The 27,631-nt window shown below is 43.1% G+C and overlaps 1 protein-coding gene across 1 annotated transcript in view; it reads left to right on the top strand.

Annotated features, from left to right (window-relative positions):
- LRRK1 (leucine rich repeat kinase 1) overlaps positions 1-27,631 on the top strand; it is a 117,095-nt gene that overhangs the window by 45,308 nt on the left and 44,156 nt on the right. The window contains exons 4-10 of the mRNA XM_007446137.1: positions 4,020-4,199; positions 4,618-4,766; positions 22,952-23,178; positions 24,240-24,367; positions 24,459-24,622; positions 25,457-25,594; positions 26,733-26,845. Of these exons, the coding sequence (XP_007446199.1) occupies positions 4,020-4,199; positions 4,618-4,766; positions 22,952-23,178; positions 24,240-24,367; positions 24,459-24,622; positions 25,457-25,594; positions 26,733-26,845 (1,099 nt within the window). The remainder of the gene's footprint in view (positions 1-4,019; positions 4,200-4,617; positions 4,767-22,951; positions 23,179-24,239; positions 24,368-24,458; positions 24,623-25,456; positions 25,595-26,732; positions 26,846-27,631) is intronic.

The raw sequence follows: 27,631 nt of genomic DNA, 5'->3' as shown, positions 1-27,631 counted from the left end.
CAGAATTGTTTCACTGCCCTAATAATCATCTGTGTTCCACCTATTCATCCCTCTCTCTCCCAACCCCTGGCAGCCACTGATCTCTTTACTGTCTCCATAGTTTTGCCTTTTCCAGAATGACATATAGTTGGATTCATACAGTACGTAGCCTTTTCAGATTGACTACTTCCACTTAGCAATATGCATTCAAGTTTCCTCCATGTCTTTTCATGGCTTGAGAGCTCGTATATATATTTTTTTATTGCTGAATAACATTACATTGTCTGGATGTACCATGCTATGTTGCTTTTTTTAATAACAAGTTAATTTTTTCTCTGGTGGACTCAAGGTGTCCTGGTCTCCTTTGATTTCCCATGATGGCCTTGGATCTGTGACACTGTCCAGGCATCACTACAGCTATAGGCTGAGACATTGCCTTAGAGTGGTCTCGGGAGTTAGGATTTTGTGAGGGAGTGGGGCCAGCTTCATGGGTATGTGACAGTGCAGTCACACAGAGCCCTGCACTTAGAAGGGCTCCACACTTGATTTAACACTCTGCAGGTGCACTCTTGAAATTTTTTTTTAAGATTTTTCTTTTTGATGTGGACCATTTTTAAAGTCTTTATTGAATTTGTTACAATATTGCTTCTGTTTTATATTTTGGTTTTTTGGCCACGAGGCATGTGGGATCTTAGCTCCCCAACCAGGGATCAAACCCACACCCCCTGCATTGGAAGGCAAAGTCTTAACCACTGGACTGCCAGGGAAATCCCAGGCCTCTTGAAATTTTTAATAATTTTTAAAAAAGGGACCCCATTTTTTTTGTTTTTTCTGGCTACATTGGGTCTTCATTGTTGCTCACAGGCTTTCTCTAGTTGTGGCGAGCGGGGGCTATTCTTCATTGTGGTGCATGGGCTTTTCATTGCAGTGGCTTCTCTTGTTGCAGTGCATGGGCTCTAGGCACGCGGGTTTCAGTAGTTGCAGCATGCGGGCTCAGTAGTTGCGGCACGCGGGCCCTAGAGCACATGGGCTTCAGTAGTTGCGGCATGTGGGCTCTGTAGTTGCGGCGCATGGGCTCTAGGGCATGTGGGCTTCAGTAGTTGTGGCGTGCAGGCTCAGTAGTTGTGGCTTGCAGGCTCTAGAGCGCAGGCTCAGTAGTTGTGGCGCACGGGCTTAGTTGCTCCACGGCATGTGGGATCTTCCAGGACCAAGGATCGGACCCGTGTCCCCTGCGTTGGCAGGTGGATTCTTAACCACTGCACCACCAGGGAAGTCCAAGGGATCCCATTTTTAAGTTTTTCATGGGGCCCCACAATTATGCAGTACTACAGTTAGGGGGTGTCCAGCTATGTGCTTTGAGGTAGATTTGTGCTCAGATTTGGTTCCAAGCTGGCATGCCTCTCCTGTGGCTGGAAGGAGAATGAGTTTATGAACAGAAATCAGGGCACCGTTAGGGCCCATAGATGCTGTTTGGGTCGAGCAAGGTGTAGGAGGGCAGGAAGGAGCCCCCAAGGAGCCAAAGCTGATTCCCTCACCTCAGGGATCTCCAAGAGTAGCTCTGTTCTAGTCCCAAAGAGTCTATGCCAGCTGACTCACTCATCTCATTGGACAACTTACATTTATTGAGCATTTTCCAAGTACTGGACACACTGCAGAACTTGATAGACACAGAGGCTTTTTAAAAAGGTGATCCCAGCCCTTTAGTAGGTCTTGGTGAAGCAGAGGAAATTGAGGCAAAAAGGTGTAACCATGCGAAGGTTGAAATATTTACACAGTGGTCTGCAAGCACACATCAGGGAATGGTCTTGTCTGGGTGCAGGCTGGAGTCTTCAGAAGGAACTGACATCTGAGCCAGGCTTTGCAGGCTAAGTAGGAGTTTACTTGGCAGACAAGCAAGGAAAGAGCCTGGTTTGCCTGCTTTTGCAGAGCAGGGAGCGTGGGTGGACCTGAGCATGGTTCTCAGCTGCTCCCAGGGGTGTCCTGTCTTTAACTCAACTCAGGACAGAGCTGCTGAGGACTGAATGAGTCCAGTGCATTGTGCTGGGCCCTGTGGGGAGTGCAGAGGTGGGCAAAACAGTTTGTGTTCTCTGGGAATTCCCAGCCTGTAGGGAAGGCAGCCACTGTCGAGAGTAAGGTAAGACAAGAGGCAGCTAGAGAATGAAGGCAGGGTTCAAGAAGAGGATGGATGAGAGGTCCATGGGGTGTGGGTACATCGTTGTGTAATTATGAACATCATTTGAAGGACATCATTATGTAATTCCTGATCTTGTAGCTGAGCAGGGCTGAAGAGAAGGAGGTGGAAAGATGGGCTCTACGAGTGTTGCTGGATTTGGGCCTCATAGAATACATGTAGGGGTATGTATGGTTAAGAGAGCACCCTTTGGTTTTAGATAAAGCAGAACTTAAGGCTTGACTTTACCATTTACCAACTGTGGGATCCTCAGCAAGTTCCCAAGTCTCCCTGAGCTTCGGTTTCCTCATATTAAAATTATGACGGTGAAATACAGGGCCTGCCTCCTAAGAATGACACACTTAACATCCTCAACAGAAGTTAGCAGCATGACGACTGCACTTCTCATAGCTAGATATCTGGTAGTAATGGAGAGGGGTAATTTGTTTTCTGTTCATATACCTCCTCCTTTGAATTGTTCATTTTAGTTATCAGTTGAGGGCAAAGAAGGGACATTTATTTAGCACCTGCTGCAGCCCAGGCATAATGCCAGGTACCTTATGTGGTGGGTTTTAATTCTTGCCTTCTCTGCCTCACCCCTATTTCCTGGTCAGTTTCCTATCACAGAGGGAGGGTCACTCTCTCCAGGCTTCAGAGCACTTTGATTTCTGAGGACTTTCCGCCTCTGGGAGTGAGACAGTGTTATGATGCAATTGGGAAGTGTCCGTGTGGAGGATGAGATCGTTTTTCCATGGCAGCTAGATCCAAAAGTCATTGCACTACTTTGAACTTGAAGATATTGTAACATTTCAGCCCACGCTCTCTCTGTTCCTTCAGTGTGTTAAGTGTTATTTTATCCTGGAATTAAGTAGGCAGTTCTTTCAGGGAGTAATTCTCTAACTTTTAGGCTGATCTATTTTTTTCATCAAAGTATTTTTTTAACTTATGAAAGTAATATATGTATATTACAGATAATTTGGAAATGCAGAAAAGTGTTATTACTCTAAGAACATAATGACATATCATAATGAGTTATGTCAGGCACTTGACAGAGGTTATGAGTCAGGCATTTGACACACACTATGTCATGTAATCCTCACATTAAACTTGGGAGGTGGGGTGTTATTATTCCCATTTTACTGATGGGTAAACTGAGTCACAGAGAGGCTAAGAAATTTGCCCAAGATGATACAGCTGAAATATTTTTTTTTAAATCTTTATTTTTGAGGTCAGATAAGTTCACTATGTTTTTTTTTTAATATTATTTATTTGGTGGCACCAGGTCTTAGTTGTCGCAAGCAGGCTCCTTAGTTGTGGCATGCAAACTCTTAGCTGCAGCACACATGTGGGATCTAGTTCCCTGACCAGAGATCGAACCCAGGCCCTCTGCATTGGGAGTGCAGAATCTTATCCACTGTGCCACCGGGGTCCCACACAGCTGAAATATTTTAATCCTAAACTTCCTATCTCCAAAACCCATATCCCTGTGTGTGATGCTGCTCTAGGGATGAGGTCAGGGCTGGGGATGAGGAAGAGAGTAAGGGGATGCTCACAATCCCACTACCCAGAGATAATTCTGCAGCACTGAAGGTAGTTCTTTCTAGTCCTATTTCCATTGTTAAGATCACACTGTTTTGAATGCTGCTTTTGAATGCTGCTTTTCCTCAATTGGTGTTATTCGATGAGCAGGTGCGTTTATAATGATGTGGGGAAATATCATATGCAATTCAGAGGGACTATTCCATAGACACTGTCAACTGGACGGAAGCAAATTTCAGCTGGAAATAGGGCCGTGATCGAAGGGGATTACAGAGCAGGAACAACCAGTCCCTTCAGCCACCCTCTCCCTTTGTCCTGTCATCCCTGCCAGGTCCCTGCAGCCCCCAGCGATTACTGAACTGGATGTTGGCCTTGGCCTGCCAGCGGGGGCACCTGGCAGTGGTGAAGCTCCTCGTCCTGACGCATGGGGCCGACCCAGAGAGCTATGCAGTCAGGAAGAATGAGTTCCCTGTCATCGTGCGCCTGCCACTCTACGCGGCCATCAAGTCAGGTGGGTCCCCAGTCAGTCTGCCCATGAAAACCATCACCCTGTCAAGATGTGGGCCCATCCTTCACACTCAACTTCTGCTCTCCAATGGCCTTTGTGGAGGTTTTCGCAACTCCATTCTTTGCTTCTTCAAAAGGTCTGCCTCTTTCCTCCTTCCCCCTACTCACTCCTGCAAGGGGATTTCAGTGACAGGGGCCAACCATGGCAAATGGGACCATATTAGGAGGCACTTCAAAGGGCAAAGCCCCACAAAAGTTCTGTCACTAACAGGAACCTTCTGGCATCAAGGGAGGTAATAGAGAAGTTCAACAGCACCAGTGCCCTTTTCATTTTTATTTCACATGTGAGTGTCTGCCCTTTGGGACAGCTGTGACACACGCTGCATCCAAATGCCCTTAGCTCTCCACTTTCTGTCCTTTAGGGAATGAAGACATTGCCATATTCCTGCTTCGGCATGGGGCCTTTTTCTGTTCCTACATCTTACTGGACAGTCCTGACCCCAGCAAATATCTCCTCAGGAAGTATTTTGTTGAAGCAAGTGCCTTGCCTAGCAGTTGTCCGGGAAAAATGGTGAGTAGTCACTGTCTGTGGATGAATGGATAAAGAAGAGGTGGTGCATATATACAGTGGAATATTTTTCAGCCATGAGAATGAAGTACATCCTTCCATTTGCAACAACATGGATGGACTTTGAGGACATTATGCTGAGTGAAAGAAGTCAGACAGAGAAAGACAAATACTGTATGTTTTCACTTACATGTGGAATCTAAAAAAGGCAAACCATAGAAACAGAGTAGATGGTTTGCCAGCGCCTGGGGGGTGGGGCAAATGGAGAGATGTTGGTCATATAGCCGAAGTGTTGGTCACTTCAGCTAGAAGTTCCAGAGATCTAATGTGCAGCACTGATTACAGCTAATAGCACTTTATTATATACGTGAAAGTTTCCAAGAGAATAAAGCTTAAATGTTCTCACCACAAAAATGAAATAGTAATTAGGTGACATAGTACAGGTGTTAGCTAAGGCTATAGGCGGTAATCATTCTGCAGTATATAAATGTATCAAATCAACAGGTCATACATCTTAGCTTATACAATGTCGTATGTCAATTATTGCTCAATAAAACTGGGGGAAAAAACACATACAGGAATTAGTTCTAGTTAGTTTACCATTTTAATAACAAAAATAATATTGCATTGTTTACATTATCTTCAACTTGACTTTTTAAATTTAGCACTCTATCACCGACTCCCCCTAGATCACTCAATGTGGCTACATCCCATTCTTTTAAATATGTGCCTTAAATCTAGAGTGAATGTAGCTTAGCTGACTCAGTCCGTTTCCTGTTGGTGGACATTTGGATTATTTCTGGTTTCACACTTTCACCAGCTTTACATGGGGATATCTATCCCCATACTTTGGCCAGCACTAGATGCCCAGGAGCCTTTTAATTTTCATCACTCTGATGGGTAAAAATGGAATCTCCATGTTTTAATGTCCACACTTCTATTCTTAATAATATTGAGCATCTTTTCATATCATCATCAATTATTTGCATTTCCCTTTATGTGAGTTGCCTGTTACAGTTTGTTGATTATTTTTCTCAAGGATTACTCACCTTTTCCTTCTCATTTTGGAGAGTCTTTTTGTATGTTAGAGATTTTAAGCCTTTGTTTATCATACATGTTGCCAATATTTTTCCCAATCCATTATTTGTCTTCTGTCTGTTATCTTTTGAGATAACAAAGATATAAGAATATATAATCAAATATGTTTGTTTTTTCCTTTATGGCATTTGGGTTATATAAGAAAGTCATTTCACCTTCGATTTTATATAAATATTCTCCTAGAGTCTTTTATACTATTTTTACTCTTTTATTTTTTATATTTTAAGCTTTAATTTTTCTTGTATTTATTTGTATATGTGGTTTGAGGGAGGGAATCTAGCATTCCTCTCTTCTAGGTGGATGATCAGTTATTCCAGCACAATTTTTAAAATAAACTTTGATTTTCCCTCTGAATTGAAATGTCACTAATGCCATTTCCCCCAATATATGCCTATATACATTTTGGGATTCTCTGCACTGGTCCACTGACCTATTAATCTGTTTCTGTTCAAATGCTATACTGTTTTGATTATAGGCATTTCATTTAAACCTTAAAACCTGTTAATGCAAGTTTTCTACTCTTTATTTGCTTTTTTCAAAAATATCTTGACTGTTATCAGACATTCGTTTTTCCATTTTGTGCATTTCCCATGGTGACTCCCATGGCAATTTGTGCTGCGTTTATGTTCTTTGGTGGGATTTTATAGTTTTCCTCATAAAGATTTCCTGAACCTATTTTGTTTATTTATTGTTGTTTTTGCCACTGTTTGAATGGAATATATATAATTCTTACCCATTTCCAGCCTAATGTTGCTGGTACGAAGGGAAGCTCTTCTGTTTATTTATTTGTTTTACCCAGTCCCCTTACCAACTTGTCTTACTAATTCTAGTTTTTAGAGGAGTTCCTTGAAACTTTTAGGTATATTATCAAGTCATCTGCAAATTTAAAGCAGGTTTGTCTTGTCTTTTCTAATATTTATTTAACTTACTTTATTTCATGGCTTACTGATTATCAGCAGAAATGTCAAAAGTTGAATCATCTGAAAAGAGCAGATGTATCTCTCTTCCTGTTTTTAAATGTCTTGGCATCAGCAGTTTATGGTCATTTGCTGTGGATTTTTGGTAAATATACTTGTTATATTTAGGTAGTTTCCATGTATTCCTTTTTGCTTAGGATTTTTATTAGGAAATGTTGCTGAATTTTGTTGGATCTCTTTATAGCAGCTATGGATATATTCACATAGCTTTTCTACTTTGTTTATGTAATGAATGATGGTGATAGATATTGACCCAATATTGAAATCTTGTAATAATGCTAATTGGTGTTTTGACGGCTGGATTTGACCTATTGTTATTTTATTTACAGTTTTTGCATCTATATTTATTGGTGAATTGATCTATAATTTTATATTTTTATTATCTTTATGAGATTTTGGTATAAGACTATGTTAGCTTTACAGAATGACTTCAGGAACTTCCCATTTTATTACAATCTGGAGAAGTTTCATAGGAATTATTTATTGTTAAAGATTGATTAGATAAAGCAGGTCTTTGTTTTGGGACTTCTTTTGAAGTCATTGATCAGTTCAGGTTGTCTGCTTTTGCTTATGTGCAGTTCAGGAGGTTATATTTTGGTAGAAAATCATCCATTTCCTTTAGATTTTTTAATTTGCCATCATAGTGTGTTACATTTACCTTTTTTGGTAATTCTTTTCTTCTATATTTGTAGTTATTATATTCCCATTTATGCTGTTGATTTATGATGTTGAACAGTTGCACTCTTTCTCTTTTGAATTTAATCAGACCAGCCAGGGATTTTTATATTCTAGTGGTCCTACCAAGGACCTAGATTTTCTTTATTTTTTTACAATTTATTTTGTTTGTTCCTTCATTCATTTTGGCTTTTATCTGTACTGAAACCTTCTTGACAACTTCTCTGAGTGTTTGGCTGATGGTGTTGTGGTCAAAGTGAGGCTCTGGCAGGAGACTTCCTGGCTCTAATCTGGACTCCAGGCCTCACTGCTCTAGGACCTCCATCTGGTTACTTACATCTCTGGGGCTTGGTTTCCTCATCTACTGATTTTTATCTAGTTTTTCATTTAATTCTAGAAGTTTTTGCTTCATACACCTGGTTTATGGCTGTATGACCCATTTTAACATATTTCATTATATCAAATATCTGCCTTAATCCTGTTGATGCTCCTATCCTTAAAATTTGGTTTGTCTGCTCTTCACATGGCCACACTGCACTTTTTTCTTTGCATCAACCTTGTTTAAGTTTCCCCAGCCTTTATTTTCAGTTTTTATTTTGTCTTAGGTGTATTTTTTGTAAACAGTATTGAGTTTTTAATCCCATCCGAGACTGTGTCTTTTGAAAGAGGAAGCCACCCAAGTCACATTTGTGTGGGACCTGTCATATTGGTTTATTCCTCCCATCTTTTTGATTATATATATTGCTATTTCCTTTTTACTTTTTTCTTATAATTGCTGGTTTCCTAGTTTCTAGAGAACACTGATATTCTATTTTCCATAACTTGTTAGCTCTCTGTGCCTTGGCTGGTCTCAGTTATAAACAGAGTTAATCATTGTATCTACCTCCAGGCCAGGTGTGCACTTAGCACAGGGCCTGGAACATAATAAGAGCTCAATAAACATTAAACATCAGCTTCATGTTGCAAAAGGAAATAAATAGTGATCATCTAACCCTTACATGTGTGTAGTGTTCAGTGTTTTTCCCAGCACTTTCTTTTCATATTTGATCCATACAACACTTTAGTAAGAATTGCAAGAAATATAATCTGTTTACCAGATGAAAGTATTGAGGTTTAGAGATATTCTGTTACTTGTCCAAGAACAGAAAATATTAAACAGTGATACTCAGACCAGAATCTGAGCCTTCTTAATTTGGGGACTTTTTCATTTCATGATTCCTGAACTGTACCTCCCAGGTCTTTCATGTAGATCAGTGGTTCTCACACTTTTCTGTAATTGGAATTCCTGGGGGCTTTTTAAAAATCCTGATGCACAGGCCATACCGTACACTAACTAAATCTGAATCTCTGGGATGGGACCCAAATCAGTAGTTTTAAAAACTCCCCAGATGATTCTAATGTGTACCCAGTGACTTGCATTTTCTTGGCTTAAGGTTAAAACCAGAAATGGTTGACATCTGTGTCTGTGATCTTTTCTACGGGTAACTCCTGCTAATTTGCCAAGATAGGGATAGAGCATGGAAGTGATTATTGCATTCTGCAAAGGAGAAGACAAAGAAAAGAAAATGTTGCTTTTCTTCTCCTTTGCCCTTTTGGGTAGAATTGGAAGAGAAAATAAAATTACAGTGCAGCCTGAGTCATAAAGACTCCTTGGGCTTCCCCAAAGCAGGTGGTATTTTTTTTTTTTATTCAAGTGAATTTCAGACTCAAGGGCCTTGCAGTGTGTGCAGCCAGTGTGTGCAGTGTGTGCAGCCAGTGTGTCTGGCTGCCATGATCTCTAACCTGTGACAACACTTTCCTTCTGTGCTGCCAGCAGAAGAGAGGGGGTTAGCACGGAGGGGTCCAGTGTCAGGAACGATGACTCAGAAACCAGAGGTAAGTGCTTCGACCTTCCCAGGTGTGCAGTGGAGTTGAACTGGCATTTTTTGTTCAGAATATTAGACAAGGGCAGGCACTGAAAGGGTGCTTTGCTGCCATGTGTTCACAGCCTGAAAACTCCCTTGCCTGCTGGCATTCATGGCAGTGACCTTGCTGAAGCAGTCATCTTGTTTTTTTCTGTATTTGTGTTCTGCCTCCCCAACTAGCTAGTTGATATTTTTTAATGTAATTGCTGCCTCTGTGGAACCCATGGCTAGTCGAGGTTCACCACGCCTCTGTGTCAGGCACAGCCTAGTTCTCAGGCTGCCAGAACCTGCCTCTGCTGGCAAACGGGGAATGGCTGAGAAGCCCACGTTGATTTTCCACTGGCAGCAGGCGGGCTGCTCAGTTAGGTTTTGATGGTGTTTGGAAAGGAAAGTCTGAGAGCCCACCCCGCATGGTCTGGACACTTTTAAAAGAGCAAAAGCAAAGCCAAGTCAGACCTGGCCAAAGCTGTTCCTGGCTCTGGCTCATGGGTGCCCTTCTGGAAAACCGCCAAACCTTTGCCTGAATGTTTAATGAGTCGGCCTGTGTTCCTGGTGACTGTCCTGTCAGTGTTTGCTTTGTTGCCATGAGAAACAACACTTTGTTGCTGGCACACCCGGGAAGGAGCAGGAAAACAGAAATGCCAGGAGAGGCCTAAGCAGGGCCTGAACTAACCACGGTGTTTGTCCCATTCAGCAGTTAGAGGGGGCTGGGCGGGAGGGCACACTGGGCTGTTCTGAGTATAGGAGTAAGTCCACAAGAGCTGAAATTGATTCTGAAACTACACAGTTGGGGAATTATTAATTTTCTTTACAAGTCCCTAATGATTTCAAATCTGGCAGCAAACCTAGAGAGGGTCACTTACTACTACTACTACTACTACTACTACTACTACTACTACTACTATTGTCATTTTTGGATCAGCTCTGGCTTATGATGTACCTTAAACATTCCTAGTGACTGGCCATTCAGATGCCTGTATCTGTGCCCAAACACAAACATCCTGGCTGCACATTCTGGGAGCTGAAGCAGCCGTTCTCCATCAGCGTGATCTAGTGGGTCTGAGGATTTGCATACTTGGGATACTCAGAAAGGGCAGGCTGCAGCAAGTGTGGTTGCTCAGCCTTTGCTGGGGCCTTCATGAGCAGCTGACCAAGGGCTACTGACATTGTGAGCACTAAGGCTTCTGGGGAACATCCTTGCCCAAGGTTAGCCTAGTGTTTGGTACAAGAGTCTTATTCAAGAATTTTACACTTTCCAGAGCATTTCTACATCTGCACCTTGCACCTTCTCAGCTCCTCATGTCCCCCTCACAGCAGGTGGTACTGTCTCACAGAGCAGATGTAAGTCTCTGGGGCAGTATGGCCCCGGCAGGTGAGAGGCAGACTGGGAGCAGCCTGATTGCCTGTGGTTCGGCCTTTTCACCGCTGGCTTGTGTGAAGGGAAGAGCCTTCACCTGCCTTCTGAGAGTTATGAGATCAAACTCAGAATTATTATTATGGGCCTCTTCCATCAGCTCCACTTTTCCTGTGCCCTGAAATTTAGCCAATTATCCTACTGTTTTCTCTAGTTTCCAAATACCAAATCTTTCCCCACTCTCATGCCCCATTCATACGCTTTCTCTGTGGAATAGACTCACCACTGTGACATTGTCCACATGGTGAGTGCTTCCTAGAACTTGAGAACAGATAGCGAGGGTCACAGGGTAGAAGAGCTGAGCAGGTGCACTGTGTAACCGTTCAGGTAGGTGTTCCTGGTGGCCTGTCCCACTAGATCACCAAACATAATACAAAACAGCAGTTATACAAAACACTTACATTTGGGTTACAATGAGAAAATGATTTATAGAGATGCAGAAATACTAAAACTATTATTTGAACTTATGTGACAAACTAGAAAACACAACAAGGAAAGAATAAGAAAACATTATCAAATGTCATTGGAACTATTGGATATCAGCATAGACAAGTACATTCATAATGATATGAATAAATTCCAGACAGGTAAGAGTTAAGCACTGGAAATTCATCAGAATATACTTTCAAAAGCACATTTATTCCAGTTATAGAAGAAAATGATTCCATTTCAAAATTTTAAAGATATATAAAGATGTATAAAGACATATAGTCACAAATAAGATAAACGTTATATATATATTAAAGTTATTTATAGTAAAATATAATTTTACTATAGTATACTAATATAGTAAAATGTAATTTTTAAAGAAATTTAAAAAAGAAAAACATTAGCAGATACTTGAGAAAAAAGAATTGACAGAAACCGAAATCCAAAAAACACCATTGACTCAATTATATGTCAGTTGATAATTGAGTTTAATTCAGTCAGTGTTTATATATCACCTACTAGTTGCTTGGGACTCAGCAGTGCCCAAGCCAGAGCCACGGCCCTTGCTGTCATATCACTCACAAATACCCTTGGGTAAGAAGTTAAGAGAAACGAACAGTTAATTTACACATGAGAAAACACAGATAGTAAATCATGGCATGGAAACATATACAATCTTATTGGCAATTACAGAAATTCAAATTAAAATGACTTGAAAGTACCATCACATACCTATTAAACTCGCAAAAATAAATATAAATGCTGAGTAAGGCACTTGGCAGCGTCAAAGAGAAAGGGACACCAAAGCCTTGCTGCTGGCACTATAAATTGGTTCCATATGTGTGGAACGTAATTGGCGTCATGTGACAAAAGCTATAAAACTCTTTTCTCCCAGAGAACAGCTCTGAATTTGGTATTTCCTTTCTGAAAGATACCTCTAGGATGTAACTCAAAAGAAAAAAAAACGTAATTGCCACAACTGTACTGCTCAAAGCACTGCTATCTATAAGAGAAACTAGGAGAATAAAACCCAAATGTCCAGCAGCAGGGGGAACTCTACTGGCCATGATTACCCGCAGGGTGGATACCACACAACAGGAACAAGCGTGCCTGTCTCCTCATGCTCAGCACAGCACTGCTCCTGGACACCAACACTACCTCCACACCTCAGCTGTACACCACGTCCTCGGGAAAGCCTGCCCCAGCCCACAGTCAGGGTCACATCCCCCCTTCCATCTCTTAGAGCTTCCTGCCACTTTATTAGAGCACTTGACAGAGTTTGGGGTTGTGTGTTCTGGTGACATTCTTGTTTAATGTCAATTCCCCCATTTCACTGGAAGCTTCGTGAAAGCAGGGATTTGTCCAGCTTTGCTCACCCTGTGTTTGCCCCTCAGTGTAGGGCCTGAAACAGGATGAGGAGTTGGTTGCTTGGATGGATGGATGGATGGATGGATGGATGGATGGATGGAAAATGGGTGGGTGGTTGGACGGATGGATGGATACCTGGATGGATGCATGGATGAATAGGTGAATAGATGGATGGATACAATTTTATATATGTAGTAAACTTCCATTTACATAGGACTTCATGGCTAACAAAGTACTTTGCCAAATATTCTACTTTAATCTTCTATACAAGTCTGTGTGGTAGAAATTTTTGTCTTTATTTAAAAGTTGAGGAAACAGGGTTCTCTCAACAGTAAGTTGAACAGCTTAGTAACTGCAGAGATAGTATTTTTATTTCTTGTTTTTTTCTCTCTTGCATATTGCTATTGGCAAAATTCTTGAGTTGGAAGGGAGATTTTTTTGGTAAGTTTCCTATTTTTCAAAGGAATGACTGAAATACTACATGGAAAAAAGCACAATGTTGATTTTAAACAAACCTTCTTTATCTATTTTTAAGAATTTTAGCGAAGAAAAAGTGATAAATTTTATTAACTATGTTTTGGCATTCCGATGATTAAAAGAGGGCCACTTTTCTTTAACAAAATGTGCTGATGGTTTTCCATAAGTTACTACAAACAGTACTATTTTCTTGGTATAGATCCTCCTTGGTTGCAGAACTGAAACCTTTGAGTCCACTTGTTGATTTCCATTAGAGAAGATTTTGTTACAGTTTTTGCATCCATGTGTGTGCATGCAGTTGGCTAGAATTTTAATGGCTCTTGCAAAGTAATTGGTTTTACTCATAAAATAAAGTGAGTCTTCTGTTAAGTAACCATGTATGTAACACAGAGACTATTTGTTCTTTGAAGATTGGATTGAAAAAGAATTATATTGAATTAGGAGCCTTTGGAGAGTGATTCTTTAGTTTCCTTATTTGTTTGTCTCATATACATTATTTTGTTTTTTCTCTTATTGTGTCACTTTGAGAATTTTTTATTTTGGAATTAAATTTTGCATTTCAACATCATTATTTGGTTTGTTAGCTCTGGCTGAGGACATCTCCCACAACTTAAACATTGTTTTTCAGCAGTTGTTAGATTGTCATTTTCATTCTTAGATTATTAAGGTACTTTTATTTTTAGTCAATTGATTATCAATTTTATTATTTTCCAACAACTCTAGAATTGGTTTTATTTACCAACTTCCTTGTTTTTACTTCATTTTGGTTTTTCTATTTTTAGTCTAATTTTGTTTTCATTTCCCTGCTTTCTTTTAGCTTTCCATTCTAAGCAGGGCAGAGCTAGTTTATCATGCTTCACTTTTTCCTTTTCGTAACTGTGATCAGAGTTGTTCATTTTTTCCCCATTACTTGTGACGTTTTTGTTGTTCTAAAAATATATTCTACTGTTGTGAACTGGTTTTCTCTCCTACCCAAGCATTATTTGAAAGGGCATTTTTAATAGCCAAATAATTGGACACCTTTTAATTCTGCTTTCATCATTGGTCTCTACCTTTACTTTGCCTTTGTCCAGGCATAAGATATGTAGGAGGCTTGCCCTTTTTCCCCCTTTTTCTCCTTTTACTTTTGCTTCTTACACAGAATGTAATCAGTTTATGTGCAAGTTCATATTGATTTGAAAACAGAATTTGTTCTCCTGTCCCCTAGTATTTGGTCATCTCCCATTCTTACTGTAGTGTCCTCCATTCATCTTTTGCATATTTGGCCTATCATATCCTGCTAATATTTTTCTTGAATTTTCATGGGTTTGTTTTTTACAAATTTGACCTGTGTTGGAACACAAAGATTTAGCATAGTTGTATTTTGGGGGTTGTGGTTAAGTGTCTTTATCATTATTGAGTCACCTTGGTTATCTCTCCTAATGCCTTTGAAATCATGTCAGCTATTCCATGGCTATGTGAATGAACATGCTGCCTGGTAGGAAGGGACCAGACAGAACATTAGGCGCCTGAATCGTGATCCTGGTTCTGTTACCTTCAAACAGGTCACCTCACTGAGGCTGTTTATGTGCAAATTGTGCTTATAGGGTTACTGTGAGGGTCATTTGAAAAAGTTCTGTGCATGCATTGCAAAGAGTCACCAGGAAGGTATTATCATGTGATCACAGCTCAACTTCCAGAAGTTTCCCCTACAGGGTTCAGGTTTGAGTGTGCCCTTGGAGGCAACAGACTGTTCCGTGTTGACTATTTAAAATGCCATTGTAGGTTTGCTTGTAACTTATTTTTGTACTTACATTTCTCATTGATCTGGCTTCCTTGGTTATGTTTCCCTTTTTGTTTGTTTGTTTGAAATTATATTGGTAGCTAACCACTACTAATTCTGACATTTATAATATTTTTAGCAGGCAGGCTTTTGTCAGAACTGATTTCATTTTTTTCCTCTCACTGTCATTTAATTTAAGTCGTTTAAGTGAGTCATTTAATTTATCTTCCTTCTGAGTTTAGAAGGAAGGCTGTCCTCCCCTTTCTCTTTTCCTCTCCCTTCTCTTACTCCCTTTAGTATTCTCAGGTCATTTTCGAAATTCTCCTTTTACACCCTAGAGTCCTCCCAGGCTTTTCCCTAAGTTAATGACTGGTTTTACTGTCCTTTCCCCACCTTTTTATTATGTTTCTAATCTGCTTATCTTAAGAGACATCCTTCTGGCTTTCAAGAATCTCTGCTTCTTTCATTTCCTTTCTTAATCTGTGGGCTTCTGTTGATGGAATGTTCTGGATTCTCAGGTCGTGACTTCTCCAATCGTCATTTGACTTGTTACCATCTGTATCAGTGCCACCATAACAAAGTACCAAACACTGCTTGGCTTAAAATAATCAGAATGTATTGTCTCAAGTTCTGGAGGCTGGAGTCTGACATCAGGGTGTTGGCAGGGCCATGCTCCCTGTCACAGCTCCAGTGGAGGACCCCTCCCTGCCACTTCCTAGTGTCTGGTGGCTGCTGGCAGTCCTCAGTGTTCCTTGGCTTGTAGACCCATCACTCCAGCCACAAGCCATCCTCCCCGTGTCTTCTCATCCCCTTCCCTCTGCACATGTCTGCCTCTGTGTCTAATCTCCCCTTTCCATAAGGGCACCAGTCATACTGGATGAAGGCCCACCCTAATGACCTCATTTTAACTTGATTACCTCTATAAAGACCCTGTTTCCAAATAAGCTTTTTCTCAGGTACTAGGGATTCAACATATCATTTTCAGGGACACAGTTCAGCCCATGACACCATCCTTATGGCTGTCGCTCCATTGCCCTTGGCCTGGTTCGCCTGCTGTGGCCACCTCACATGCACAGGCAGTTGGCCAGTCAAGGTCCAGGCTCCTTCTCGTCCTTTCACTTTCAATGCCCCCTCCCTCCTGAGAGCCTATCCCTGCCAGGGTGCAGGGACTTGAGCAGTAGGCGTTTGGAAGCCTTGCATGGAGGGTTCTCCAGGGCCGAGGATAGTCCTTGTTTGCCATGGCCCTCACCAGCACAGGGAGACTGGGCCAGAGTTGCTGTCTCCAGTGTGCTGATCCCCTGTCCAGATGACTCCACCTCACTTAGAGCTTCCTCTGACAGTCTGGGCTCCCAAAAGACACTTGAGGGCTTGAAATTTAACCCAACTTGTTGGCATTCATGCACAGATCCCCTTCTGCACAGGCACTGACATCACTCAGGTGGCCTGGGATATGTCTTCAGATTCTACGACTGGCTCTGCTGCTCTGAACACCTTCATTTTTAGAGTTTCTTTTGGCTTGTTCTTCAGACCTTTTAGTGAGTCTGTTCCTTTCAGATTAGACCTGTTGGTTTTGCACTCCTCCGGATGTCTGGTGCCCTGACTGTTCCTTCACATGTCAGAAGGTGGCTTTTGTCTTCCTGGCTGGTTCAATAAGGAACCACCACCCAGGAATCTGCTTACCCACAAAAAGAAAGTTTTGAGTTTTATGTAGGCCAAGGGTTCATTAATACATTTTAGAACATTCTATGTATTTCTCCCCCGTTTTAACACGTGTGTCTTGACTGGAAAGACTAATTCTACTGACTGCCTTTTTTGTGTCATGCTGTGCTGTCATCAAGCTCTCATCTGTCCCCTCAAGGGACAGTGAGATGGGAACACAGGGAGAAGAGATGCAGATTCTGCTTTGTGGGCTCAGTAGAGACCTAGTAAGGAGGCAGTGTTGGAACTTGCTCTTGTGGGTTCTCAAAATTGCAGAGGCACACCCCTCCCCCAGCATTGGGGCAGAGAACCCTTCTCTGTGTCTGCTCAGGGCCCAGTTGCCAGCCCCACAGCTCTCAAGGTTAAAGCCAGCCTAAAAATATTGTCAATTTCAGCCCTTCATGAACAATTATATTCTTCAACCATAAGGGTTGCACTGACATAAAACCATGAGAGATGTCATTGTAGTCCACTGGCTCATTCACCGTGTTATTTTTGTATGGAAGCTTCAGGCAGCATTATGTAAAGGCAGGTAATTGCCCTCCTGGACCACAGCTTCCATCACAGAACAAGGAGACCTTCTTATGCAGAGGTAACCCCAAACATCACTTTCTGTAATGAGCCAAGTGCCCTAGTCCTTCTTGAACTGGTCCTGGTCACCACCACTGCCTTGGAAAGCAAGTTTCTTAAGTCATCATACAGTGTCTTCTGGGAGAGCAGTAATTCTTTCTGTTTGGCCCAAAATTGAAAGGGCTCATGCTTAAGGACCAACATGAGCATATTCTCTGTTTCCTCCGGAGAGATGTGCCTTAACCATGGCATTGTTGAATTTTGGGGATCTCCACAGCCAGCTGTCTTTGATTTTTCAGTTCAGTGTGCATGGATTTAATTATACAATTGCTGGCTTCACCACCTCAGAACCTGGTTTATTGTGATCCTGCCCAGTTTAAACATAAATAAGTAATGAGGGCTTGCCCAGCTACATTTCCATGTCAGGTGTACTGTGCATCCTTTCTCCTTCCTTCTTCCTTTCTGCCACTTTGGAAACACCTGTGCACCCTATAATGTTTGTGCACCAAAAGGAAAGTAAGTTGTATAAGTGAAAGTTTTCAGACTAACCCAAGACCAGGTAGAAATCCTACATGTTTTTCCAACCACCATCCAGCCCAGAAGTCTTTTCACAAGCATGTCTGAATTCTGAGTGTGTCATCATGTTTTCTGACTTCTTGCTTTTTACTACCTCTCCCTGGGCTTGAGTTTCACAAATTTCAACCCTGCAGAAACTCTGGGGGGTGTAAGACCTAGAAAGAGCTCAGTTTTAGGAACTGGCAGCATCTGCTTCCTCCTCTTCCTCATGTCTAGAGAAGTCAGTGCCACACACAGCCACTCACTTGTTATTGATTATTTACTTCTGATAAATAGTACCTCCCAAAGAAGCACAGGAGGCTTCCCTGCAGGTGTTCTTTCCTGGCTTTCTGGTCAACATCACATACTCTTAGTCCTTGAAAAGTGACTAGATGCACGTTCAATACACACACAGCTCTTCCCTTCGAGACATAAACTCCCTGAGCCGGTTCCATCTGCAGCATCCATATCTTCAACCCCAGTGCCTGACAGGCTGGCCTGCACTTGGCAGTGCTCAAGTAAACGCTGCTGACTGTGAAGCAAGATGGCATCCTTTTTACCTAACTGGGGGCTGTAACGCAGACACTTACTGGGGGTGAAGAAGGTGGTCCTTGCCCCAGGGCTTTCAGGATTAGTAGGATTTAGATAGGAGGGAAGAGAGCTGTGAACTCCAGGAGAGAGAAAGCAGAGCAGGGAGCACCCTTTCACCTTTGTCGTGGTAGCAGGACAGAGTGCAAAGGCGGAGGCCAGCCCGCCTGCAGAATCTGGGATCCTTGAGTGACCTCATGACACCCATGATCAAAAGGAGACCAGCTCTCTGGTGAAAACTTGCAAAACTCTCTTAGCTCCAGTCCCACCAACCTTGTGTCTCCTGCAGCCCCAGAGCACCCTGACAGCCCTTTGGCACATTGGCCAGTCAGGTACTGACAGTAAGTTCACTGTCAGGCCCCCACAGCCTTCCTATGAATTCCAGTCCACTTTCTGAGCCCTATGGGTCATTTATGAACAGGCAGTTTCTGTACTTTAGTTGGCAATTTCCCCTTGGTCTTGAATCCTCTGCTCTAGGAGTAGGCCCATTCCCCAGTTTCTTCTACCTAGAACAAATTATTAACCCCACCAGCCATCTGCCAACAGGAGCACAGAGGGTGGGCAGAGGTTGTGGAGGAGACAGTGAGACAGAAATTTGGGAAGTGATTGGGGCAGATTGTGGAGGTGTGGGGCTTTCTGGGGAGGGAGTTCAGGTGTTCTGCTGCAGGTGGGCTGGGGTGCAGGAAGGCTGAGGGGTTTGAGTAGACCTTGGTATTTTAGGGTGATCGTTCTGGTTAGAGTTGTTAATAGATGGATTGCTGGTCCCAGTGGCTTGATTCTTTTTAGCACACAAACATTTATTGAGTGCCTGCTGCATGCTAGGCACGGTGCTGAGCTTCACATGCAGTCAGACAAGGTGCAGCACTGGAGATGCACGCAGTCCGGGTTCTGGATGGCCACACTGCCTGCTGGGGCAGTGGAGACAGAGATGACCCTTGGGCTGACTTAGTGCAGCATGGAATCCACAGGCAGTTTCCTATAAGGGGAGTTGAGCCTGATAGCGCCTGTGAAAGTACCCACCTCCACCTCGACTGGCCCAAGGCCCCACATGGGGTTAGTTAAGCAAACACAGGGCTCCAGTTTCCTGAGGCTGAGCTTCTGCTCCTTATGCAGTTCTAGGCTGCAGCTCCAGGGTCAGAGGACAAGAAGGAAATGCAGGAGGAAGATTGCCATTGTCAGGACAGAACACCTCAGCTGATCCTCCAAAGATGTGCTGCAACTAGTTTACGTCACAATAACAGCCTGAATCTTTCCTGTTGTTTTATTTATTTTTGATGGCCCTTAGAGAGTTTTATTTATAGACATCTAAGGTTTGTTATTTAAAACCAAAACCAGCCTCCTTTTCATCTTGCATTTGACTGCCATTTCAGTTCAGGTCCAAACTATTTAATATTGAATGACCAGAATGGCCACACAGGGTGAGTAGAGAAAATCAGACTGCAATCTGGACATCTTGGATTTATGTCCAGCTGTCTGGCCCTGGACCTGGGGCCTGGATGTGTCTTTGAGAACCCAGGAAAGGGAGGCAGCCAGACCCTTAGAGAGCCTTCTTTGATTTGGCATTGCAAAGACTGGCATGGCTCCTAGATTGGCTGTCATGATTACTCCAAGGCTCTCTGTGGGAAGCCATTGTCCTTCTCAACAGTATAAGCCAGAAAGAATCCTGGGTCCAGAAGCGACCTAGATATCATCTGGTCCAAGCTGCTCATGTAACAGATTAAAACCAACAATAATAAGGTGAAGGGTGACACAACTATGAATTTTTATGGAAAGCCGATGTGACTGGATTCAAGTTGGAGGCATCAGAATGCACTCACGTTAAATATAGGGTTGTGTTGGATCAATGGGCCAAGAATCAATGACAACCCAATAGCAATGAGCATACCCAACACCTAGATCTTGGTTTCTAAATACCATTTTCTGTTAAAGGGAATCAGGGCTGGTACTTGGAAAGGACCAGAGGAAACTTGAACATCTTATTTTATCAGGAAGTAAAGGAGTACCCAAAACTGATAGGGATATGTCAGAGGAACACAGGAGTCCCCTTGGTGGGACTCCCAGTGGTCAAACTGGGGACTACCTGGGCATTGGAAGAAATAATGATAATAATGAATTATAATACTTTGAATTTAAAAAGGATCTGTGAGTCCATAGTAATATTTAAACAGGTGGGGAGGGACATACTTCTGTACAGAAGAATGACACGTAACAAATGTAGACGGAATGGTAGTTTTAGAAAAATTACCACCTTGTAATTACCAATGTACTAAGTGAGTAAGGCCCTGATCAACAATGGATGCTGAAATCATTGGGTAAACTGATGTAGGAACATAAAATATTCACAGATAGTCTCAGAATATCACCCCACAGATTGCTGATTAATCACAAAGAGTAAAATGGAACTTAACCCAAGGGATCAGACCATTAGTGAAATAACCTGACATCAGGTGCCCTCTGGTGGAGTTCAATTGGTAGGACTCAACATTGTCTGAGATTTTTGCCAAAAATGCTTAACTTGAATCTAAACATTAGGAAACAACTCAGTAAATTCAGATTATGGAATATTCTAGAAGACAACTAGAATGACTTGAAAACTTACAATGCCAAAGTTGGAAAAGACATTAAAAGGCATGAGGATTCTTCTAGATTAAAGAAAATAGAGACATGTCAACTAAATGCAATGTGTGATTCTTGATGGGATCCTGGATCAAGATACAAAATAGTTATAAAAGACATTTCTGGGGTATTTGGGAATATTTGAACATGGATTGTGGATTTGATAAATTTATTGATTTCATTTCTTGAAAATGATAAATATATGGTTGTCACATAGGAAAATATTCTTGTTCTTCAGAGGTACATGTTGGTGTAAAGTGCCATGATAGCTATAATTTACTTTCAAATGACTTAGCAGATAAATGAAAAGTGTGTGTGCTTGTATGTGTGTGTAGAGAAAAAGAAGAGAAAGCAGATGTGGCAACATATTAACAATTGGTGAGTCTACAGTGCAGGGTGTATGAATGGGTAATCATGTGTCCTAGTTCAACTTCTCTGCAGTTCTGAAATTTTTCAAAATAGAAAATTATGGGGGAAAACAATAATGACAACAAAAACAGGCCTACATGTCAAGTCTTAAAAAAAACCCAAAAAACAAAACAAAACAGAAAACTGAGACTAAAGCTCCATTCTCTTGACCCAAAATCCAGTATACCATCGACTGTCTCTCTTCATCCAGGTGAATGGAGAGAGAGACAGGCAGACAGAGACAGAGCCTCATCTACTTGGTTCGAAGACCAGAGCTTTTAGAGGGTGTTAGTAGACCCAGCCTTTCCAATCCTGGCAAGTTAGCTAAGGGGGCGACAAAGATAAGGCACATATCGCCACCTTGTGGCAAGATAAGGAAGTCTGTCTGTTGCTGCCAATTTTGAAAGCAAACTTACCCCATGTTTCTGGTGTCTTTCCCAGTTGTTACATTTTCCCATTAGTGAAGAACTAATCTTTGTTTCTCTAATTTTCTGATACGGATTTCCAGCTGCTTTAGAGAAACAAGGCAAAAATCCAATTTCCTTTCCCCAGAAACTTCACTGAGCCCCAAATTCTTTGATGATCAAGAAGAAAGAGAAAGCCCTGCTCATACACATTTAACCAGATCTCTTTTACCACCATATGCCAGAAAACTGCTGGCCTTTCTGACCCAATCAAATGAGAAAAGCAAAGGAGATTTATTCAGAGCTTTTGGTGGCAAGTGAGTCAGCCACTGTCACTTGCATTTTGTCAGAGGAGTGGTGAAGCTTTATGGTGGATAAAGGGAAGGCTTCAGGTGTGCCCTGACTAGAGGCTGTTGACGGGGAAGCTGGAGGCAGCTAACTAGAAGGGGGGCGTCCTACATGATGGGTTAGGGGGCATATTTGCCTTTCCCTGGTTAGTCTAAGTTGGAAGCAGGGACAAAATTAGGGAAGTTGTCACTTATCAATCAAGTCCTGGACATTTGGGGCCAATTGTTACAGAAGTTATTGTTTAGCTTCCTGGATTGTTACTAGACATTGCAGTATGGCTTCTGGCAAGTTTGGCTTCCTGAACTCTTTATTATAGATAAGGCGGTTAGTTTCCTGGTAGGTTGCTGCAGGTTGTGGGTCAAAGTTCTCTTTTTTATATATGGTCTGGCCATTGTCTGTATATTCAGTCTCTCACTCTGGAAGCAGCTCATCCACAAAGCACCCAGCGTGGTGTAAGCAGCTGCAGGCGGCAACTGCTCTAATCACAGGGAAGAGTGCTGTGAAGGGAAGTGAGAAGACCCAGGTTTGGGTCTAAGCCTTCTTCTGTAGTCTGAGGAGGCTGCTCCAAGCTTGGGTGGACTCCTCTGTACAGAGCAGGGGCCATTCCTGTCGTGTTTCCCCCGGAGGGTGATAGCCCTCTAAGAGGTGATGCTAAGCCCACATGCTCCCTCTAGAGGCTGGAGAGTGAGTAGCTGTAGCTGTGCAGAGATTACCTTCAGGTTGCCCTTGCAGGAGGGCATAAGTACCTTCTCAGGGGCAACATGGTCCCAACCTCTCGAGACTCTGCTGAGATGAACAGACAGATTCACACTTGAATAAATCATTGCTTTATTTCAAGTCTGCACGAGCCCTGGGCTCATCGCTGGTGTGTGCTTTCCCCCTTGCTCCAATATCCAGGCTCTTCGTGTGAAATGGTCCCACCTCAAGCTGCCCTGGGTGGATCTGGACTGGCTCATTGACATCTCTTGCCAGATCACGGAGCTGGACCTTTCTGCCAACTGCCTGGCATCCCTCCCCTCCATCATCCCCTGGGGACTCATCAACCTCCGGAAGCTGAATCTCTCAGACAACCACCTGGGGGAGCTGCCCAGCGTGAAGTCATCAGACGAAATCATCTGTTCCAGGTGGGCTCCTGCCCTGCAGCCCCTGGGGTGAGCCCTGGCCATCTGAGCCCCGGCTGCCACCACCACCCTCCTCCTGCACTGTCCTCTTCCTGCAGTCATGCTCCCTGATTGTAGTTGTTGCTTTTGAAAACAGATTTTCAGCTAAAATAAGAGAAAGAAGTTCTGCCTGCCATTATGCAAGCTCTTGGGCACAAGGTCCCACCTCCTTTCCACATGAATGCAGAAAGATCTGTCCAGTAGGGTGGCTTGTCTGGCCCACGTTTCCACTACTTGCTGGCAGCCACGCAGGCCTGCTTGCCCGAGGTGCCCAGTCTTGTCCCTGCACACAGGAGTCAGAGGAAAGGGGCTGGTGGAAACAATGGTGCCCAGACAACCCAGCTTTTGGTCCACCTCCCAAGGAAAGTGGGCAGGACCTCAGAGAAACAGTTAACTTCACAGGGCTCTGGCAGCAGCCTGATGGTGTAGGCAGCTCCTGTCTCCTTTTCTGGGAGGCCTTGGAAAGAGGCCCAAGCCTCCTGCTGAGGCTGCATGGGGAGAGGAAAGACCTTACCTTCACTGATATATTGATAATCATACCTGCAAGGCCTCATTCCATATGGGATTTGAGCTGATTTCAAAAGCTAAGGCTCTAAGTTAAGTAAAAAAGAATGTTGGAAAGAGCTTAGGGTCAGCAGTAACTCATGGGAAAGAAGCCTGCACAAAAAATTAAACAAGTGCCACGGAGTGGGGGTCTTTAACCTGGACAGACTTGAGGGTCCAAAAGGTTAAAAGCAGTGCTCTCTGGACTTCCAGTAGCTTCCAGGGCACCAGCTTGTTCTGTTATCACATATGTGAGAAAGGTTACATCCCTATTGGTCAATGAGACCAGGACCCACCAAAGAGAGATTTGGTTTTCTTTGTCTACACATGACATAGTGACAGTAATGCAATGAATAAAAATCATATTGCTGTATTTCAATGCACATTCTTTATCTTTGTGCAAGGAGAAAAAGAAACATGTTTACCTGTGATGCTTTACCTCTATCTTCTGATGCCTTGACTTCCTTCTCCCCCAACTACAGGCTACTCGAAATTGATATTTCCAGCAACAAGTTGTCCCACCTCCCACCCGGATTCCTGCATCTCTCAAAACTTCAAAAACTGACAGCTTCAAAAAATTATTTGGAAAAATTGTTTGAAGAAGAAAATGGTATGTTTTAGCATCAGTAACCTGACTTACTTTGTCATTTTCTTCTTGATCTGGCTGTTTTTAAAATTCATCCTCTTTTATTTTCCCCTAGCCACAAACTGGATTGGTTTGCGGAAGCTACAGGAACTTGATATTTCTGACAATAAATTGACAGAACTCCCTGCACTTTTCCTTCATTCTTTCAAGTCACTCAATTGTCTGAATGTCTCCAGAAATAACGTGAAGGTGTTTCCAAATGCCTGGGCCTGCCCTTTGGTTAGTAACTTGCCGAAAATCATGAAAGGAGCTGTCAGTCCACATCCATGCCAGCCTCACAGAGCTGTGGGTGCGGTGCACACCACGTTCCCTTGGCGGCCACGCAGTGGTGTCCTGTGTTATAGACAAGCATGTTACTCAGCATCCAGCAGCTGAGGGTCTCAGGCAGGTAACTCACCCGAGAGCCAGCGCACCTGGCTCTGGGTTTGAGATTCGCACTGTAACACCCACAGGACTTTCCACAGCTACAGCCTGAACTTCTGGCCCAGGATGAGTTCTGTCCAAAAGGTGGGGTCGTTCCTTTAGGACAGCTGTAAAATAAGAATAAAGAAGAGAAGAATAGTCTGCATCCATAGTGCTGCCCATTAAATCATGGTTTTGTCTCTTGGGAAGTTTGCTTGTTAAAACAGATGGAACAGCATAAAGAATATTTGTGTTTTATTGTTGTTTTCAATAGCAAATATGGAAATTCTCCGTCTCTAATGTTAACATTTCTAGTTTAAGCGTATTTGTGTGGGCATGGGCTCCTTTTCAGAGCACTGTCCTGAATTGTCCCATTATTTCCAAGGACAATGGGCCAGATGTTCTTGAGGGAAGGGAAAGGACCATGAGCCACCTTAGTGTCCCCAGGAAACCATTCCCATCCCTTCCTTGGAGCAAGGACAGGAAAATGGGGCAAGGATAGTCTGTAGCCTCTTAATTAGCTGAATTGTATTTATTACAGAGCCTTACTGTAATAGTCTTGTTTTTAACATTAAGTTTGGAAACAGTCTTTATCATAGACACCACGGCATTTAGAAACCTAATTAATTCTCTTTCTCATCAAATTCCTAGAAATGCTGCAAAGCATCCAAAAATGCCTTGGAGTCTCTACCAGACAAAATGGCTGTGTTTTGGAAGAACCACCTTAAGGATGTGGACTTCTCAGAAAACACACTCAGAGAAGTTCCCCTGGGACTTTTCCAGCTTGATGTAAGTCTAATAGCACCTTATTTCTCATTTTCAGCTTTTGTAAGAAAATCACTCCACATTGCAGTGAAACCTGTGTGCTTCTTCCGAGCTTTCAAGACCAAAAAGTTGAAAGAAAAGTTTAACTGTCAAAGTCATGCATGGTTGTGTGCAAAGAGACAGAGAGGAAATGTGCAAAATGAAACAGCTCTGGGAGGGTGGTGGGATGATGAATTTTTATCCTCCAGAATTTTCTTCAGTGTTGACAGTTGAAGGCACAGCCCAGCAGCCCCTCAGACTGACCTCTGGCTCTGTTCCTTCCCGGCTCCAGGGTGAGCCCACCAGGCCTTCTGGTGTGTGAAGCCCTGGCAGCACCACAGGGCAGGGCCTTCTTGTCCCTGCCTCACTCTCCAGAAGTGGCAGAACTGGAATTCCCGGATGTGAATTCAGGAAGTGCCTTTTACCAGAGCCGTGTGTGTGTGTGTGTGTGTGTGTGTGTGTGTGTGTGTGTGTGTGTGTCCCAGCATAGGGCTGCCTTCTACCTTTAGGTTGTTCACACATCTGTCTGTTTTTCCCTCTCCATTGAGAACCTTTGAAAACAGAGCATGGATCCTATTCACCACTTGGTGCCCAGGGCCAGCCCCAGGTGGGAAATTCTGCATTACTCTCAAGGCATCAGTGTCAAGCCAGCAGAGGGTGCACGACTGGGGCGGGTCCCCTTCGGTGTCACTGATGTCACCTGACCCCTGTCCAACCTGGGCCAGCCCAAGGAGGCATCATGCTGTGCCCACCCCCCTCCTGTGGTAACACAGTGGCCTCCAGGACCTTCAGACTCATCCACTATTCCCAGGACAGGTCCACAAATAATTGTCACTCTTAAGAAACCTCAATTCTGAGAAGTACTTAGATTCCATTCTTTCTTGAATAATTGCCTCCCATTGATCTGAAGGAAAGAATTTTCTATTAATTATCCCATCTGCTCTGTTTGCTATAATTTTATGAGTTTTAATACACTGTGAAGCCCCACACTGTTGGAATCTTTGTGACAGTGAATCGGTTATAATCATTTGGCTTCGCTTTGCCAGGGAACTGACTTTCCCTTCAGGTCTTCTGCCCCTCTGGTATTTGACATAATCTTTGCTTCTCTCTCCCTCTGTCCCAGGCTCTCATGTTCTTGAAGTTACAGGGAAATCAGCTGGTGGCACTGCCACCTCAAGAGAAGTGGACCTGCAGACAACTCAAAACCCTGGATATCTCCAGAAATCAATTTGGCAGGTAAGCAGGGGTCTCTGTCCCCAGCAAGTTCTCAAATGTGTGTGTAGCCCCAGTCAACAGATGCATGGGATGGTGTCTCTACCAGCTTGCTGAACAGCCATGACAAAGTGCCATAGGCTGAGCGGCTTAAACAACAGGCATTTATTTCTCACAGTTCTGAAGGCTGGAAGTCTGAGATGGAGGTGGCAGTGGGGTTGGTGTCTCCTGAGGCCTCTCTCCTTGGCATGGGGACAGCTGCCTTCTCCCTGTGTCCTCACACGGTCTCCCTCTGTGCCTGTCTGTGTCCTGATCTCCTCTTCTTATAAGGGCACCTGTCAGATTGGATCAGGGCCCATTCTCATGACCTCATTTTAACTTGATCACCTCTTTAAAGGCCTATGTCCAGATAAAGTCACATTCTGAGGTGCTGGGGGTTAGGACTTCAACATATGAATGGGGGGGGGGACACAATTCAGCCCAAAACAGTGTCCTCCCATTTCTAATTTTTAAAGGATCCTGGAGAATCTCCTCATTTTAGCCTCACCTATCATTGTGTTCAAAAGTTTCTGCCAGTCACTAGCCAATGTGTATAGAGATTGAATAAAAAGTACCCTCCAAGGTCTTCTAATAAAAGGGGGAAATCTGGGGATGAGCCCTGCTGGTCCTTGGGGCCCTGAAGACCAACCTTCCTGGTTCACTTGCTGAAGGCCACTTCTGTGACATCTCAGTGGAACTTATACTCCTAAGAGACCTCCCTCAGTGAACAGCGTGAAGTAACAGCCTCTGATATGGGCATTCCTCCCGGGC

The sequence above is a fragment of the Lipotes vexillifer genome, unplaced genomic scaffold (genome assembly GCF_000442215.2).
Source record: "Lipotes vexillifer unplaced genomic scaffold, Lipotes_vexillifer_v1.1 scaffold1080, whole genome shotgun sequence".
NCBI classification, from domain to species: Eukaryota; Metazoa; Chordata; class Mammalia; order Artiodactyla; family Lipotidae; genus Lipotes; species Lipotes vexillifer.
The sequence above is the reverse complement of the archived record's forward strand: the minus strand, read 5'-3'. Positions and strand labels throughout refer to the sequence as shown.